The 20,292-nt window shown below is 40.7% G+C and overlaps 1 protein-coding gene across 1 annotated transcript in view; it reads left to right on the top strand.

The window, feature by feature from the left end:
* Positions 1 to 20,292, top strand: part of LOC309551979 (cytosolic purine 5'-nucleotidase-like) — an 82,223-nt gene that overhangs the window by 19,426 nt on the left and 42,505 nt on the right. The window contains exons 5-10 of the mRNA XM_082252713.1: positions 2,398 to 2,489; positions 3,548 to 3,605; positions 6,801 to 6,894; positions 9,908 to 9,961; positions 12,585 to 12,668; positions 12,757 to 12,798. Coding sequence (XP_082108839.1) covers positions 2,398 to 2,489; positions 3,548 to 3,605; positions 6,801 to 6,894; positions 9,908 to 9,961; positions 12,585 to 12,668; positions 12,757 to 12,798 — 424 coding nt within the window. The remainder of the gene's footprint in view (positions 1 to 2,397; positions 2,490 to 3,547; positions 3,606 to 6,800; positions 6,895 to 9,907; positions 9,962 to 12,584; positions 12,669 to 12,756; positions 12,799 to 20,292) is intronic.

Genomic DNA, 20,292 nt, shown 5'->3' with positions numbered 1-20,292 from the left:
ATTTAAAAAATCTGGTCAATCTGGTGAATTTTGACTCATGACACAGCCGTCAGGTCGAACGGGACAGCCAATTGAAACATTCCAGCACATGGACAGTCCCCCTACCCTATAAATAGACCCGATCTGGTGGCCATTTCACATTCCACTTTCTGCCAGTGTAGGGAGAGGTCTGTTGTGCTCATTAGGGAAAGTTTGCTAGACACATGTAGCGCTGTGAAGATCCACAAAAGTCCTTTTCAGGGCTGGTATTTTTCGGAATAGGTCTAGTATCTTTTGAGCTCAGGGAGAGGTATCCTGTGGTTGCTTTAGTGGCAGTTAGAGATCGGCTGCAGTCACACACAAATCGCTTTGTCAATGTCCACAAAAGTCATTTAACCACTTTACCACCGGAGGATTTTGCTGTCTTACGTCCAGGCCACTTTTTGCGATTCGGCGCTATGCGACTTTAACTGACAATTGCGCGGTCCTGCGACGCCATACCCAAACGAAATTTACATCCTTTTTTTCCCACAAACAGAGCTTACTTTTGGTGGTATTTGATCACCTGTGCGATTTTTACTTTTTGCGCTATAAACAAAAAAATAGCGTTTATTTTGAAAAAATAACAATATTTTTCACATTTTTTTATATGAAATTCCCCCCCAAAAAAATGTAAAAATCAAAATTTTTTTACATTTTTGGCCAATTTGTTTTCTGCCACCTATGTTTGGTAAAAAAAATCACAATAAGCGTATTTTGATAGGTTTGCGCAAAAGTTATTGCGTTTACTAACTAAGGGAAAGATTTCTGTCGTTTTTGGTGTTTTTTTTTTTTTAACGAATAATGGCGGCGATCTGCGATTTTTTTTTTGCGGGACTGCGACATTGCGGCGGACAGATCGGACCCTTGACTGACAGTTTTGAAACTTTTGGGGTTACCAGTGGCATTACTACAGTAATCAGTGCTATAAATATGCACTGTTACTGTAAAAATGACACTGGCAGGGAAGGGGTTAATTTTATTGGAGAGGGAGGGGTTAATGTATGCCTGGTGCTTACTAACGTGTGGGGGGGAGGTGACTGTGTGACACAGGGACAGATCGCATATGTTCAGCTATGCTGAGCACTGCGATCTGTCACTCCCTGTGTCTTAGGAGATCTCCAAACTAGATTCCCCGACGATCGGGGAAGAGCAGCGGCGATCGCCGCCGCTCCTCCCCTGGCCCGACTCCCGCTGTGACTGAACACAGCGGGAGCGAGCCTCCGGCGGCGCGTGCACACCGCCCACAAGGGGCGGAGTCCAGCGACGTAGGTCTACGTCGCTGGACGATAACGAGCCACATTGCTGCAGTAGCAGCAATGTGAGCGGAGGTCAAGTGGTTAAAATGCTCCAATGTCATTTTAGGGTCTATTACAGTCTCTTTACTATAGGGCCAGATATCCTGTGGTTGTCACAGATGTGTGAATGGACCCTATATGTATTAGACAATGTATTTACCAGCTGCTGTCAGTTCTGGCTGATTTATGAAAAAAAAATATATATATATTTTTTGCTGTGAAAAAGAAAAAAAAAAGAAGGGCAACTTTTTCAATTGCAATACTTCTGTTATGACATTGTCCATGTGCTGGGACTATTTGTGCACAGCTAGTACGTCTTTTGTGGCTGCAAATATGACCTAAAGGTTTTCAAAGTTCGCCTCCCATTAAAGTCAATGAGGCCCGCTGCGAACTCGCGGTTCACGGACTTTTGAGAAAATTTGCGGCTGGCGTTCACGAACTGCCCCGGCCGATGTTCGTCCATCACTAGTAGCCATCACCAAGATAAAAGATGACGTCACAATTTCTTGAATAATTCTCCAGGATGTAAAAAAAAACCCAAATAACGGAAGGGTGAAAAGACACAAACCCACCATTGGAACCTTTGTGAGATAAAAGAACTAGAGTGAAATATTTAGTTTGGGTGAAGTTGACCCAAACTGAAGTTTAACACTGGGGAACTTTATTAAATGTGTATGTCAAGACAAGCAACAAAAAGATCATCTTCCCCTTGTTGCTTAGAGAAGGAAGGAATCTTGAGTCTGCTCTACATGGGGTTTTGGCAGGACTGGAAGATTTTCCTGATATCTCTGGATAACATCAAACTTCATCAGACAGCCCAGCCAAACAACTTAGTAAAGTAAATACTACTAGCCAGCTCGGCCTACTCAGCCAACTACTATGACTGATTGATTATTGTAACCTTAAGATAGGAATGGTGGTCTACTGTGCACACTGGAAAGCACACCTGTATATTACAATGTAGTGTGTTGTGGTTAGATAATTTGCTAGCATTTGTCAGTCATCTGATGTAACTGGCAATAAAGTTTGTTAATCAGTCAGTTATGATTGTCATCTTCTCTGTTCTACGCTTGTCTTTCAGGGCAGAGGTTTGGAGTAAATACCCCAACAAATTCATCCAAAGAGATGACACCAAGAGGTTCCATGTTCTAAATACTCTATTTAATCTGTCAGGTAAGGAATGTGTTCATCTACTTCCCCCAAAGCTTTCACATGTGTTACAGAGGTGGGCAGCATTCCTAAACGGGCAAGCTTCAGGGTGAAAGCAGACTTAAGCCGCCCATAGATGATTCAATTTTCTTTCCTTCCACCACAGTTGGAAGGAAGAAAACCGCTCAATTCCCCCATCAACACAAGTCAGTATTGATGGGGGGATGCCTCCCGTAGTGCTATTTTGTTCTGCCTGCAGGTGGCATGGGGATCCCTCCCGGTCAACAGAGCACAATGATTACTGCTAGCCGGTTTAGTAATCACATATAAAAAAATCAGACTTGCTGGTTGTACTCAAGTCAATCCATCAAACAGCCTGCCCATAGATGGATCGAATATTGGCTGGTCCCAGTTGAACTGGCCAAATTTTAAATCATGAATGGGCAGCCTTAGAAAATGGTAGCACTGGTCAGGATATAGACAGAGATGGGCAGAAAACTATCTGCATGCAATCAGTACCAATCACAATTTAATTTCCAGCTCAGCGATAGAAGCAGTACACATGCTGTGAATTCTTTGTTGTTTTTCTTGAGACTAAAGGGAACAGTCAGCACTGGGATGTGCCAAGATTTTCCAACATATCTGAAAATCTCGTCATGCCATAAAAACCACCTAATCACTTGTTTTATTATAGTCTACCCTGCCCTCTTATCACAATAGGTGTTTGACTTGATGTAAATCCATCAGCATTTGTAATTGTTTGTCGCAGATAAGGAACTACTGGCCTTGAAAGTAGCACATTGGCTCTGGAGCTTGAACAGTACATAATCCCTTTACCTATGATAAGACCTGTGTTTGAGGAGGGTACTCATTTGAAATCATTTGTAATCTGGAACCATCTGTCTTGGTCCTTCACTGGATTGTCATGTAGGACAATTAGTTTGCACGTTTTGAACTACAATGCATGAATAAAAAGCACTCAAGGATAGTAGTAGTTATAGTATATTCACGCAGGTGTAGTAATACAACTTCATAGAAGCTAATAAATTTATGATGAGAGATGTGTGCTTTTGTCTCCACAGAGACCTATCTGTTTGCTTGTCTGGTGGACTACTTCACTGACTGCTCCCGATACGTAAAGTACATGTTCCCACCTGTACAAAAGATTTTATTTTGTTTCTTGTTCATTACATTAGGATCTCAGTGTTCTTATGGATTATTTTAAAAAGCACCCCACTATGCCTTGGGTTTTGCAAGTTTTTCTGTATACAAATTCCTAAAGGAGACCTTCACTCATATCCTCAAAAAAAAAAAAAGTAAAGGCACTTTTAGAAACATTTTGAAACACTATAAAAGGACATTCTTTCCCTTTGCAGCAGGGTTTTGTTTAACCACTTTACCACCGGAGGATTTTGCTGTCTTACGTCCAGGCCACTTTTAGCGATTTGGCACTGTGCGACTTTAACTGACAATCGTGCGACGTCGTACCCAAACGAAATTTACGTCCTTTTTTTCCCACAAACAGAGCTTTCTTTTGGTGGTATTTGATCACCTGTGCGATTTTTACTTTTTTGCGCTATAAACAAAAAAAGCGTAAATTTTGAAAAAATAATATTTTTCACATTTTTTTTATATGAAATTCCCCCCAAAAAAATGTAAAAATCAAAATTTTTTTACATTTTTGGCCAATTTGTTTTCTGCTACCTATGTTTGGTAAAAAAAATCACAATAAGCGTATTTTGATTGGTTTGCGCAAAAGTTATTTTTTTTTTTTGAGAAGATTTCTGTCATTTTTGGTGTTTTTTTTTTTATCGGGACTGCGACATTGCGGCGGACAGATCGGACCCTTGACTGACATTTTTGACACTTTTGGGGGTACCAGTGACATTTCTACAGTAATCAGTGCTATAAATATGCACTGTTACTGTAAAAATGACACTAGCAGGGAAGGGGTTAATTTTATTGGCGAGGGAGGGGTTAATGTATGCCTGGTGCTTACTAACGTGTGTGGGGGGAGGTGACTGAGTGACACAGGGACAGATCGCAGGTTCAGCTATGCTGAACCCTGCAATCTGTCACTGTTTGTCACTTAGGAGATCCGCCCGCTTTGTTTACACAAGCGATTCCCCGATTCCCCGACGATCTACGTCGCTGGACGGAATCCAGCCACTTTGCCGCAGTACAGTCCCAGTGACTGGTCGGCAAGTGGTTAATGAATATAATTTTCATTTTGTATTCCTTGCCCTCCTCTCCTGGTGGCCATTGTTAGTAAGGACTGAGGAATCTGTATATGTAAAGCGCTGCGGAAAAAGACAGCGCTATATAAGTACCTGAAATAAATAAATAATAAAAAATAATAATTTCACTCTTTTTCACTTTTTAAAATGGTTTTTGCCCCCACATGATGACACCTGTGCACTCAGCACTCTACCCAGTCTCTCTATATGTAATCATAGGGGAAATAAAGGTATTTTCACTGAAATCTCACAAGATCTCACAGTGTTCTGATGAGATCTTTACGAAGGCACTGGTGACGTAGCCTTCCCAGAAGGCATCTGTGAGGCCAGGGCCTTACAAACTAGAAAGCGGGATCCTGTAATATATAAAGAAATACAGTAAATATTTCATTTAAAAAATGGCTTTTACTTGCATGATGCGGTATGATGTATTACCCTAAATTGCAAGCTTCATGTTTGGGAAATATGCCAACTGCACATGCATGGGCAAACACTGATAAAAAGAAGCAATGGTGCTTACAAGAGTACAGCTGCGTACATATTGCCTGCAATTTCCTGGGCACAGCAAAACACCTGGAAATTTACACTAGGAATTAAAAAATGTCTACAAATGTACATGTGCATAAACTCTTAATGGAAAGTTATTCATTTTCAAAGATCACAACAAAGGCTCTAGAGTCAGGTTTCAGTAGGTTTCTAAAAGCTTAGAAACACCTGCTGGTCTTTTGCATTACGTTTATAAGGTTATAAGATCTGCTCCCCATTAAAATAAAAAGCTAAGATTTCAATAACTGAATTGAACTTTAAAAACCACATTTCTCCATCGTGCTTGTAGCTTCATAGATGAATGAGGGCTGGTTTTTAGAGTGCTTTTACTGCTTATACTTCAGGATACATGATCTGGGTCCTGGTTCACGTTAAAACCCAGCCATAGCAAAAACATATTTGTATTTATTTTTTTGCATGGGACTCCACAGCTGCCAGAAAACACTGATCAGCACTGCAGCTCATTTTCTGTATGCGCTGATCGATCACACGTTTTTACAACAGCCCCCTTAAAGAGGAGCTCATCACTAGTTTCCCTTCTCTCAAACCGGAAAGGCCATAGATGGTTTGATAATCCTTGATAGATTTCGATTCATCTTTGGCCAGCTTCTGGCAATGTTTATTTTGTTGTGTGTGCCTTGTTCAGGGAATGATACTCTCCCTCACCTCGCAGACAATACAAAATCTGACAAAGTATATCTCTTCCCAACATTATCTAAAATGTAAAAAGTGTCTGGAGTAAGGCTTAAAAAACTAAAAGGAAAATAGATTTAAATGACATGCCATAGAGACAATTACTCTCTATAGTGGTCATGGCTTTCAGTACTTGTGAAGCCTATTTGAATCCAGGATATACCATGATAAAGTGCTATACACTGCTAATGAGACTTAAGCCTCGTACACACGCAACTAATTTCCGCCGACCGGTCGTCCGTGTTTTGTCCAGAGTGGCGTCTGTTGGTTGGAATGTGCTCTAGACTGCACACGAATTTTCCCGCACGACAGAATTCTACTTTAGAAGTGATGTCATGTGTTGGATTGCTTTCTTTGTGTTCTTTCATCTCTGAGCATGCCCAGTCTTGCTCATAAGATTTTTCCCCATCGAAATCTGTACTAATGAGACGAAAATCGGCCGTGTTTTGACGGTCGACAAAAATTATATGGCATGCACACCAAGATTTTTTCAGCCGAAAAGTCGGAGTCGGTTGTCGGAAGCACCATACTAGCAAGCCGAAGATCGGCAGATCGGTCGTCAGACGAAATTTCCCGGCCGAATTTCTACTCGTGTGTACAGGGCTTTAGAATATCTGCATAACCAGAAAAAATTGCGCCATACACTTGCATAACTTTCATGAATTTCTATGAACTGACTTCCCATTCATGTAATGTCTGATGGCTACTTGTAACTGCAGTGACTTCCATTGTCATCAACCAAATTTTCCAGTAGTTGCTCAGTGATACATTTAAATGGTCAAATTAACAGATTATTAAAGTTACATTTTAAATGTACAACCTATTTGCAAGTCATCCAGTATCCTAAATTCCTTTACAGCTATGACACCGGTTACAGACATGGCAATCTGTTCATGTCCTTTAAGAGCATGTTCCAGGACGTTCGAGATGCAATGGACTATGTGCATGATTCGGTGAGAGCCTGGGAGGGGTTTGGAAAGTATACTTACTATCTCTTCATCATGGAGTGTAGGCAGCACGTCACAAGAAACACAGTGTGGAGCAGATAAGCCTATGAATACTATAACTCTACGCCTTTCTGTGTTGATGCACAATGTTCATGCTACACATCCCTGACCAGGCCTCTGATGTGCGTTTTTCATCACATCAAAACACTCATGTGAATTTACATCACAGCTGCTATTCAGATAGACCAAAAACATCCATTTTTCCTCTGGCCATAATACGGGTTCATGAACAATGTCACGTTTTTACAGTCTGTTCCCAATTATTGTTCAGTGTTGTTGTGTATCCTTCCTGCTGTTAGCCTGTTCCAGAATAAACCAAGCAAAACTTCAAGAGGTTTATCTCTGTGTAGGGCTCATTTTGTTTATCTTGGAAGTATATGTCAGGTATTTCTGAAAACAGAAAGGTCCAGAGTTATGGGGAGGCTACAAAAGCCTTAGCCAAAGATAGCAATGCTTTAGGGGCATCATCTGGTTATGGTTAGCTTGGGAACCTACTCTATGTTTAAAGACGGGTTGCCATGTGACTGGTAATTTACCAAACTGGCTGGTAAAATATATTGCTTATAAGCAAAGTTATTAATAAATAAAGATACCCTATAACCAACTTAATACATTTTAAGATAAAAAAAAATCACAAGAAAATCAAGTATAATAAATACATACTTGCAGCGGGTTTCCTTTACATTAACCACTTGCCTTCTGTGCACTTAAACCCCCTTCCCATCCAGACCAATTTTTAGCTTTCAGTGCTCTCACATTTTGAATGACAATTGCTTGGTCATGCAACACTGAACCCATATGAATTTTTCGTCCTTTTTTCCACACAAATAGAGCTTTCTTTTGGTGGTATTTAATCATCTCTGGGTTTTTTATTTTTTACAAAAAAAAAGAGAAAAGACAGAAAATTTTGAAAAAAAAAAAAAGTTTTTCTTATTTTCTGCGAGTAAATTTTGAAAATAAATACAATATTTCTCCTTCACTGATGTGCGCTGATGAGGCGGCACTGATGGGCACTGATAGGCTGCACTGATGGGCACTGATGAGGTGGCACTTAGGGGCACTGATGAGGTGGCACTGATGAGGAGGTACTAGTAATGCGCACTGATAGGCGGCACTGATGAGCACTGATAGGCGGCACTGATGAGCACTGATAGGTGGCACTGCTGGGCACTGAGAGGTGGCACTGCTGGGCGGCACTGATGAGCACTGATGGGCGGCACTGATGGGCAGCACCATCAGTGCCCAAACTCAGTGCCCATAGTGCTGCCAGTTAGTGCTCATCAGTGCCTAGACGAGCAGGCACTGATGGGCACTGACTGGCAGCACTATGGGCACTGATTGTGGGCACTGATGGGGGGCACTGATGGAGGGCACTGTGGGCACTGATGGTGGGCACTTAGTGTGTTTTATTTACCTTGTGTAATCAGGGCACTGGTGATCAGTGCCCTGATTACATTTTTCTGTGTCCCCGAACAGCTGATCGGCTCTGCTCCTTCCTCACACTGCAGTCTCTGTGTGAGGAAGGAGCGCTGGTGATGAGAGATGATCTCATATGTAAACATTGCATGGGCCGATCACGTGGTAAATGGCTGCTGTGATTGGCCATTTACCACGATCTGTGATTGGCTGTGTCCAAGGGACACGGCCGACACAGATTTTTCCCGATGCGCGCTCGCGGGAGCGCGCGGGGAGCCTGTCTCTGGGAGGCCGTATAAAGACGGCCTCCAGGAAATTCGAGTCCACGCTGTAGCCGTACTTCGGCTATAGCGCGGATGTGAAGAAGTTAACAGTGATTTATTTGCAATGTGCCTTTAAACTTTGGGGAATCTGACCATTCCAGGAAGGGTCAATTACCTAGCATAGCCACAGCCCCCCTCCCTTCTGCCGTGTCATAGCCCTCTCCACTTCTGGGATTGTCATATTACTGTCCTTGCTGGCCCAGCATGGTGTTCTACACATTAACCTGCAGTGCATCAGGGCAACCCATTCATTTAGAAAATATGGAAATGAAAAAAGCCCCTACAGTATATATATATATTATATATATATATATATATATATATATATATATATATATATATATATATATATATATATATATATATATATATATATACACACACACACACACACACACACAGTATCTCCCAAAAGTGAGTACACCCCTCACATTTTTGTAAATATTTTATTATATCTTTTCATGTGACACCACTGAAGAAATTACACTTTGCTACAATGTAAAGTAGTGAGTGTACAGCTTGTAAAGTGTAAATATGCTGTTCCCTTAAAATAACACACAGCCATTAATGTCTAAACCACTGGCAACAAAAGCGAGTACACCCTTAAGTTAAAATGTCCAAATTGGGCCAAATTAGCCATTTTCCCTCCCCGGTGGGAGGGTTATATACTTAACCTATAGTTCATATATTGTTTCTGGTGGTACAGTACAGCATTTGTATTATGTAACTTGAAACGGTGAGCAACTTAGTTATGGAATATCTTGGCCTGGACTCAACTCGGCTGAGCATATTTGTGACAAGCATCTAGGTAGGGGAAGATTAGAGCATCTTGTACCAGCCTATTGGGGGGCCATGTATGTTGTTATTAGACTGGGCCTGGACCATATTGTTTTATGTAAATGGACAATATAATGGGGTGATCCCCAGTTAGTGGCTCAAAAGGCACAAGTAACTTGTGTGTTTTTATGTGCTCCATCCAAATGCTCAACATTCGCAGCACTGCATCACAATAGTTAAGAATTTAGCTAATGGAATTATGTTTTACTTATTTAGAGTGTCAATTATTTTTGCTATCTGAAGGTGCTCAAAAGGCTAACACACGTGCAAAAAGCTAACACTTTTGCAGGTGTTTGGTGTTTTTAAAGCATCTGAACATAGTTCTATGATACCCAAAAGATGTTGGAAACCATTCCTATTTTCTCTTCCATGATTTTCCTTAGGGGTGTCTGAAGGAGAAAACACTAGAGAATCTAGATAAATACCTACTCAAAGATGTAAGTGTTTTTTGTTTTAATTTTGAGATATTGTGCTTGTTAATGTTATTTGTGCATTGTGTTTAATGATTGTAATGCTAGTTTACTGGTTGCATTTAGTTCTGGAATAACCATGCCTTGGATAACACAGGGATGTGGCAGTCCACCTATATTTGCAAGGCTTGTACTTATATTGGGAAACAGTCCTACACCGCCCTGTGCTCTGTATGTAGCATGAATCATATTCTGTCATCATATATAGAAAAAAAAAGAGTTGTCACTTACTCAGATATTATTTGCACAGCGACATGTATATAGAAGATGGAAAAATATCTGTATTGCACCAATAGAATTCCAAATGATTCTTCCTAGATGTAATGCTCACGATTTGTAATAATATGTATAAGGATGTGAGCTACTATGGGAAAAATTTGGACTTTTAGTCTCTGCAGCAAGTGTCTTTTTTTTGTATAGTTTTGCATAGGATGGGGAAGGGTTGGAACCCTTGTCAGATTTTTCCTGCTGTCTGTATCTGCGAAAGTAAGGAAAAACATTTTGTCACTGGAACAGGAGTAAAGATGAAATCTTCCACTGAAGGCATTTTGTTTGGTGACTCAAAAATTGACAAAACAGCTCAGGTCTTCTAGTAGCAATTATTATTACCGTTTGCCCTGTAGGAGCAACCAGGCAGATTGCAATGACCCCAACAGAGCAGTCACCGTCTGTTGTCAATCTTCATCTTTAATTAGATTCTAGGCCCTTGACCCTATGTGGGCAGTCACAGGTACCTTAGATGAACAGTGAGATTGCCCTGCAATGTGCCCTAACAGCAGCTTCTCCCAAGCTCTCCAGGACACTCTTCAGCACAGAATCCTCCTCCTAAGATGCTCCAGCATACTCCTAAGACAGCTATCTTCCTGCTCTGCTTCCTCTGGATATACCCTCCAGCAGGACAGCTGAATTCAGCACAGGACCCTGTCTGGGGCATGACCAGTAGAGAGAGTCTTCTCACAGTGGCATCCCACCCCAAAAAAACACTTAAGTTTAACTCCCTCCGGCTTAAGGCGGGGTCCCTACATATGCATACTGGAGGCAGCCATTTGCTCATTACATAATCAGGCTCTGCTTCCTTCTTTGCAGTGCTACAGAATATACTTGCATTGCAATGTATAACCAAAGGGAGGATTTACTAAAACTGGTGCACACCAGAATCTGGTGCAGCCGTGCATAGCAACCAATCAGCTTCTAGGTTTTATTGCCAAAGCTTAAATAAACATGCTGCAGTTAGAAGCTCAGGGCCATCTTACCGAATGGGCACGCTGGGCAGTTGCCCCGGGGCCCCACTTGCCCGGGGGGCCCCACCTGCCCAGCAACCCAGCCCCAGCCAAGCATTAGTCCCGATTTCCATGTGTATCCCACCGCCGAACTTAGCAGGTGGCAAGGGCCTGACGGCCCTGTTCTGCTGTCAGGCCACTTTGGGCCATGGAGGGGGAGCCCACAACTGCAGGAATGCCTGTCCGCCTCCACGGGAACAGTCACACACAGGACAGTTGAGTCTGACTCCCGTCCGTGTGTGTGTTCACTAGATCCAGCCGCCGAACTTGGAAGCTGTCATTAGCCCTGCACTGCTGTACCAATAAATATTGCCTTATCGATAATTTACATTTTTATTCTCGTGGGTGATTATGTAGGCAGGACCCCAGTGCACTGCATTGCCCGAGGCCCTTTAATGGTCTTAAGATGGCACTGTAGAAGCTTAATGGTTACTATGCAAACCAATCAGCTTCTAGGTTTTATTGTCAAAGCTTAAATAAACATGCTGAAGTTAGGCGCTGATTGGTTACTATGCTAATCAATCAGCTTCTATGTTTTATTGTCAAAGCTTAAATAAACATGCTGAAGTTAGAAGCTGATTGGTTACTATGCACAGTTGCACCAGTTTTAGTAAATCTTCCCTTATATGTCTATCCCTCCCAACTTTCTGAGAAGGAAAAGAAGGACACCTTTAGTGAAAGTTATGTAGTCAAAGGACATACCCCTGACACACCCCCAGTTACGCACATAGTAAAGAATGAATGCAGACAATGATTAGGTAAACCCACAAGTCATTTCACCCACTAATTCTCCTTCATACTGGCTGTTCAAAACAAATGTAAGAACTCAAGAGATGGATGAAAGGTTTAGCATAGTATAAAATTTTTGGTAGTTAAATAATGCTATACATTGTCTGACAAGGTCTTTATCTGTAGACCAAAAAGAGGGACACATAAAGGGGGAAAAGAGGGACACATAAAGGGGGGAAAAACGGAACAGATGGATTTCATTTGAAAAGAGGGACTTTCTCTCGAAATGAGGGACAGTTGGGAACTATGTGTGTCTGCTGACCCACTGAAAACAGGAGGATGCTAACTACCTACTGGTATGTTACTGGGAACTGTGACTTTAATATTTTATACTGGCTTAAAAAAAAAAAAAAATTAAAGGGTGAATGAAATATGTAGTGCAGTAGAACATATTTGGTTGTTAAATAGATTTTTTTTAAATAAAGTTCTATATATCAAAGGTGCAACCAAGAGGGATTTGCCTAGGTCCTTCAATTACAATATTGTTCTGATGTCTTTGCATTTCCCCCCCTCTTTTCTAGGATAGAATACCTTTGCTGCTCAGCCGAATAAGAGAGGTGGGAAAGATTTTTCTAGCCACAAACAGTGATTACAAATACACAGATGTGAGTATATTTAAACTTTGCATCCTCGAGAACCTGACATCAGCAATGTGTAATTTCCACAGCCTCACTGTTTGCCTTTTCCTCCCAGGCTATTATGTCCTATCTGTTTGGTGATGACAAAAAAGATAAGGTTGGTATACTTTCATTATTCTATTTGTGTAGCAGTGTTCACCCAATTTTTAAAGATTAGGCAGGCGAAACCCAACGATACATGGATCAAAATGAATCTGGTTCAACAGGGAGCAGCCAAATGTTGATCCATTTACTGGGCAGGCTGATTGTACACAAGTCTGTCGATTGACTTGAGTACAACCAGCCTGTCCATTTTTTCCTGAACTATCAGCCGGCAACAGTAACCATTGTATTGCAAGTCTCCCTGCTGTCAGAATACAGTAACACAGCAGGAAGGATTCCCCCATCCACCTTGAATGTTTGGATGGGGAAATTGGATGTTTTTTTTTTTTTTGTTCAACCCACTTATTGTACGAAAAAAAATGATCAAGGTATCTGCTGCCTAACCCACTATGAGCACAAATTTGGCCTTAACTGATTTAGCCATAAACAGCTATGAGTATACAGTTTGATCTATCCTCTTTGCCATTCATCCAAATCATTGTAGTATACAAAGAAAACAATGACATGCACACCACATACACAATAACCAAGCTGATAATGTTCCATACTATACAATGATTGTCTTTCACCAAATAGGATCTAAATCTAAATCTGGCCATACATGGATCGAAATTTCAATGTGTTTAGCATGGACCAGACAATCTTTGATCCGTGTATTGGCAGGCTGGTTTTTTAGCCTGACTTCTGTGCAACTAGCCTGTTGGAAAATTTCCACACCGATCTGCACCATTGGGTATAGCCGGCAGTTCTGATCAGTATATAGTGATGATGGAGATGTCTCCCCACTGTCAAAACACAATAGCTCAACAGGAGTGATTCCCCCATCCACCTGTGGGAATGAGGGAATCAGGTAATTTTTATTTTTGTTCCATTCAACCCGCTATTCTGGGTGCACTATTTTTCGCAACCCCCTTCTCTCTCTCTTAAAAGAAACACTTGGCCAAACAAAATATTCCTGTTTATGAAGTGCTTTGGCTTTACAAGTTTAGAGGATTAGAGTGTTAGCACCCTGATTGTAACTGATTGATCAGTGGCATGATGCTGACAAAGGCTTAAAAAATAGCAAATAAAGAAAAAAATATTATAGCGTATACAATTGCGACCTCATTTATATTGTAATTGAAGGTTAATAAAAATATTTTTTGAAAATGCAATGCAATATGGCTACCTGGAGCTGTTCTGTACACAGAAGGTATACTGACCACACCCCAGAAACATAATTTCCTGCTTATGTGATTGGCTCACTGATTTTCCCTGAAGTCTGCACTAAGATACAAGTCAGATTTCAGGGATCCCCTGCAAATGCCATTTTTGGTGAGATATTCACCAATAGGAACACGTCTAAAGGGATGCAGGCCCAGCAGATTTCCTTATCAGTGCTCTGCAGCTGCACAGCTGGTTGATAATTATGAAACCACTCCCATTAGACCCACTGAGCACAGAGGAACAGACAGTGATTTCTTCAGAATAACAAAAGCTAGGAATCTGCAACAAAGGTTGTTATAATTCTTGCAATGTACATAGATCACCCAGCGGGGAATGTTTTTTTCTTAACAAAAGTGGCGTTACGCTGTAAGGCCTGGTTCACACCTATGGCTTTTTTTAGTGCGTGTTCAGTTTTGCAGAAACACACTACAGTGCATTTAACATGGTTTCCTATGGGTCACGTTCACATCTGTGCATTTTATGGAAAGGGCCAGGGACTTTTTTTCTGTTTTTTTGTTTCTTAGACTTCAATGGATCAAAAACGTGTATTGAAAAATTCAAAATGCACTGGGAATATGCAAACTGAAACCAGCATAGGTGTGAACCAGGCCTTACTACCAGTCAATTGTAAATGGTATGGTCATTTCTAACTGAAGAGGTTGAAAGCTGCTAACATTGTTTCTCTCCTTCAGTAGTGTATTACAGCCTAACTGTGTACATGGAAAACACGATTCTCTCCTTTTCAGCGGTGCCAAGCATGACAGCTGCAGTGCAGTGTGTTTGCAGCAGATCAGGTTCATTGTACTTCACTGCAATGCAGCACAGTGCAAGTGTGCATGGACATATAAAAGAAAATATAAGAACCCAATAGGTTCTAAACCCATGCAAATCAATAACCAAAAAACAAATAAACTACAATTAAGAGCTGCGCGTTGTAAAGTGTAAAAAAACATCTATATCATGAAAAGAAACAAAGGAACCGCTCTCTTATATCATAAAATACACATCCCCACAGTAAATAGACAAATAAGTAAATACATCTTCAATTAAATTATAGAAAATACATACAAATTGTGAAGTCCATATATGATCCCACACAAGAATCCTCAGTGAGTATAGGTTCCTCTCCACCAGCATGCAAACTTACTATACACTCACCAGACTTGATTGACCCCTATTACAGGGAGTCAAATTGCGCATATGGGAAAATCCAAGATGTCATACATGAGGTCACAGGAATGAATTCAAACCGCTGCTGTCATCCATTCAATATGTATATAAATAGCGTATTCAAAGCTTCAGTGTTGACATATAGAGAGGGAAAGTAAGTCATTTCTGGTCAGCTGGAATGCAGGTTGAGCGCAAACTTTAATGTAAGTGCAATACAACCTTCTTTGTTAAATAAATTCAAAATTTGAAATACTGCACCATTTGAGTGTTCCTTCCTCTCCCTCTCTATATGGCAACACTGGAGCTTTGAATACACTATTTATATACATATTGAATGGATGACAGCAGTGGTTTGAATTCATTCTTGTGACCTCATGTATAACATCTTGGATTTTCCCATATGCGCAATTTTGACTCCCTGTAATAGGGTTCAATCAAATCTGGTGAGTTTATAGTGCGTCTGCATGCTGGTGGAGAGGAACCTTTCCTATACTCACTGAGGACGTTATTCACGTGTGAGATAATATATGGACCTTACATTTTTTATGTATTTTCTATAATTAAAATGAAGATGCATTTATTTGTCTATTCACATTTGTTTATTCACTATAGTGATATGTATTTTATGATATAAGCGCGGTTCCTTTGTTTCTTTGCATGGACATATGTTTGCTATTGCTATGTTCAAATACACAGGACTTCTACTGTTGCCCAGGACCTGGCTGTGTCAGTTCAGAGCAACACCTCCATTCTTGTGTATGTGATCTAGATTAAAATAGACTAAACTAACTGTATTAGTTGAGCACAGGGAGCCTTACTTATTAAAGTGATCAAAATAAAAACCCTCTTTCAGCATAGCAATGGATTCAGATATGCACCAGACAATGAAAAACACTGATATGGATTTATATAGCTGCTATGGGAATTTATAGGCAACTCCTATTTTGGATACTTTGATTAGTGGGCCTAATTCTTACAATACAAAGGCCTGACTTGGATCAATTTAAGCCATTCATGACTTCCCACAACAAAACAACAGGTGGATATAACCAGATCACCTGATTATTTTTAGGCGCTGCCTAGGCTGGATACCCACTTCAGAGGGCGGCGAGAAATCCCCCATAAACCTGAGCCTCTCCTAGTAATGCTCAACACAACATTGGGATTTGTCACGCATTCATCGCAGGATGAGGGAATGTACAAGCTCCTGTAGCAATAGGAAAACAACATGACAAGTGATATATTTATATACACACGCACCGGTGATCAACATTCTAGAGTACCCCAGTTCATCCATCAGTGTATCTACCCTTAGCATCTCAGAAAAGACCAGGGATTAAAAATACCCCAAAACACATGAGCTCCAAACTAAAACAGAAACACAGTAATCACAAGTAAATGAATACTATGTATACAAAATACCACCCATAGATCTAGAAACTGTCAGTGACCACTCTGCAATGAATAAAAATTAACTAATAAACAGATATCATATAACAATCATAAATTAATGGAAATCAATGACACAAGTAGCCCAAATAGACACATGGCTACTAGTGATGGGCTCAGGCGTGTTTAGGATCTTAACCCCAACCCACCTGAGCAATCCCACCAGGAAGCCGACATGGCACCTGCATGGAAGGGGAAATGCCTCACTTCCTATGATTGGCGGTGCACAGTGTCAGCTTCCAACTGGATTGCTCAGGTGGGTTGGGACTACGATCCTGAACAGGCCTGAGCCCATCACTAATGGCTACTATAACTCAGAAGAAGTCCTCTGCAGCATAGAGGGCAAAGCAGGGAACTTCAGGTACATGTACAGGTTAAACAGAAAAAAAAAAACAGTGCAGGGAAGGACTCTAAGTGTAGTATTGAAAACTGTAGGATTTATTCAATACAAACACTCAAAGCTAGTGCACTCACAAATGTGGTCTTGTACTGTTACATGTAACAGTGCAGCAGGATCAAGCTGTGGAGTAAAGCCTAGTACAAACGCAACAAATTTCCGCCGACCGGTCGTCCGTCTTTGGTCCAGAGTTGTGTTTTGTTGGTTGGAATGTGCCTAGACTGCACACGAATTTTCCCGCACGACAAAATTCTACTTCAGAAGTGATGTCATGTGTTGGTTTGTTTTCTTTGTGTTCTTTCTTCACTGAGCATGCCCAGTCTTGCTCATAAAATTTTTCCTGTCGAAATCTGTACTGACTGCACGAAAATTGGACGTGTTTGACGGAGGACAAACATTTTATAGCCTGCACACCAGAATTTTTTCGGCCGAAAAGTCAGAGTCGGTTGTCGGAAGCACCATACTAACAAGCCGAAAATCGGCAGATCGGTCGTCGGACGAAAATTCCCAGCCGAATTTCGACGCGTGGGTACAAGGCTTAAGTCCTCATGGTTCCAAGCAGCTTTGGCCAGCGGAAGCAGAGAAGTCCTCCGTAATGAAGAAAGGCTGGGAAGCCTCATGGAGAACCCCAACTGCTATCAGAAAAAGCCACACTGACTGTGATGGAATCATGCTCATGTGTCCAAACCATAGGCTGGCTATACATTTTACAATTTCCCTTCCGATTTACCCACACCATATAATATGAGAAAAACACTTTCAATTTGTATGCAATCAGCCAGGCCTTTTCACTACTTAGTTGAAGGTAAATCTAAAGGAAATTGAACAAAAACATTGTATACTGTATGGCCAGCTTTAGAGTAGAACTTTACTGGGAGATATTCAGTGTGTGTGTGTGTATATATATATATATATATATATATATATATATATATATATATATATATAGACTTCAGTTTCTGTCCCTTTCTTCTGAAAATGCTAGTTGCCTGGTTGTAATGCTGATCCATTTGCTTTAATACTTTCTAGCTTAAACACGTAAATTACCACATGCTTTTTCCATGTTTATGATTCCAAGAACTGAATTGAGAGGCAGCAAGAAGTAGCCAGCTAGTATTTTCAGAAGGGAGTCAGCAATGACCTTGAATTTCTCTAGTATGTTTCCTAAAACGGCATTCTGTACCCACATTGCTGCCAGGCCTGCAGTTTTCTAAACAGACCAGGTTGTAATACACGAATGTTGATGACATTACTTAACTGTATTATTTTCTGTCTGGCTCTTCAATGATTTAATCACCTGTGCTGGGACATTGGGGACCTGTTTGTGACATATTTTGATTATTATGTTACTGGCTGCCAGTACACCAGAGCTGTGTGATGAAGTGTGTGCTATTCAAGCACAGCTGTGTCAGGTTAGGCTGATACCCTCCTAATCCCCTCCAAAGCCCCCTACTCTTGTAATTAGTGCATTATTTGTTTTAGGATTCACCGTGTTATTCTCTTATTTAATCTCAAATTGACAGCTGAAGGTAACAAGCGCTGACATTTTGGACAATGTGTTTTTTAAAGTCTCTTTAAATGTGGCTACCAAGCACCACTTGGTAAATGTCTGAAGGTTTCGGATGGCTGGAGTTTTAGTAAAAGAAGATGCTCAGCTGTTCTATATAACTCAGTATAAACCTGCTTTAATTCCCTTCTTAAATTCTGGCAGCCATGGATATGCTCTGTACAATCAGTGTCCCACATGTTAGAATTAGACTGTAAACAGTGTGGGAATGTCTAATTCTACAGAGACTTATTGCAGAGAAATGTTAGGCCAAAAAAAATATATATATATAATTCCTCAATCAGGAACTTTAATTAGGTTGATGTCTAGGCCAAGTGCACACCTTTGTGCTTTAACACACATGTTGGAATGCCTATCAACGCATGCACACAGCTTTGCCATTCCTTTTAATGTTGCTAGTGCATCGGCAGGTCTATTCTGTGTGCGTCATCTCACGTTTTAGCTTTTTTCATGTACCATATTGTGAGTACATGAAAACATGTAATGTGTTTTAGTATATTTTCAGTACATGGTAATTACCCACTCCCTTAGCAACCTTAACTTTATTCAACATTTTATTGGCTGCCCTAACCCAACAAAGTGGCACAGAACACATTAAAATGCATTAAAGTGTGCATTAAAAAACACAGAAAAATATGCACAATAATGCACAATGCAAAGTTGTGAACCCAACCTCAGGGGTGTTTTTATGGAAAATAGTACTTTTGGCAAGTACTGAAACTGCACCGTGTAATAGGTCCACACTGCTAAAAAATCAAGACAGAATTATATTAAAAGTAGGAAAATACACTGATCAAAAAAATTAAAGGAATACTTTGAAAAACTTTGAAAAATCAGATTTCAATGGAGAGAAATCTCATGCTGAATATCTATACCGATATGGACTGGGTAAAGTGTTAGGAACGTAAGGATGCCACATCGTTTGATGGAAATGAAAATTATCACCCTACAGGGGGCTGAATTCAAAGACACCCCAAAAAACAAAGTGAAAAAATGATGCAGCATGCTAGTCCATTTTGCTGAAATTTCATTGCTGCAATTCAAAATGGTACTCAGTAGTTTGTATAGCCTCCACGTGCTTGTATGCATGCCTGACAATGTTGGGGCATGCTTCTGATGAGACGACGGATGGTGTTCTGGGGTATTTTATACCAGATCATCACCCTTGTTCCTTCTGTTCTCCTTACCCATCCCTGGTCTTTTCTCCTTTCCCTGTCCGCTTGGCAGTATACTTCTTTCCTGTCTCTTCTGCCCCTTCACCCACCCTCCTTTTCTTTTACCTCCTTCCCAACCTCCCTTCTTCACCCCTTTATCAAAGACCAGTGTAGCTACTAATGTTGAGCTACATCCCTGAAGGTGACCAGGGTGAGCAACCAATGACTTTGCATATTGGTCCTAGACACTAAGGGGTCTATTTACTAAAGCTAGAGAGCGCAAAATTAGTCACAATTCTGAAGAGAAACCAATCAGAAACCAATCAGCTTCCAGTTTTTTTTGCTAAAGCTTAATTAAACAAGCTGAGGTTAGAAGATGATTGAGTTCTCTTTAGAATTGAGACTAATTTTGCCCTCTCTAGCTTTGGTAAATAAACTCATAAACCACATTAATCCTGACATTAATGTCTTCATTAAAATTTCTGTATGCTTTGCTGTTTTCCCCTTTGTGGGCCACACAGTTTTTAAACCTCTTAAAATCAATAA

This window comes from Pelophylax lessonae (genome assembly GCF_965119305.1).
Source record: "Pelophylax lessonae genome assembly, chromosome: 4".
Lineage (NCBI taxonomy): Eukaryota > Metazoa > Chordata > Amphibia > Anura > Ranidae > Pelophylax > Pelophylax lessonae.
This window is presented reverse-complemented; position numbering and strand designations above follow the sequence as displayed.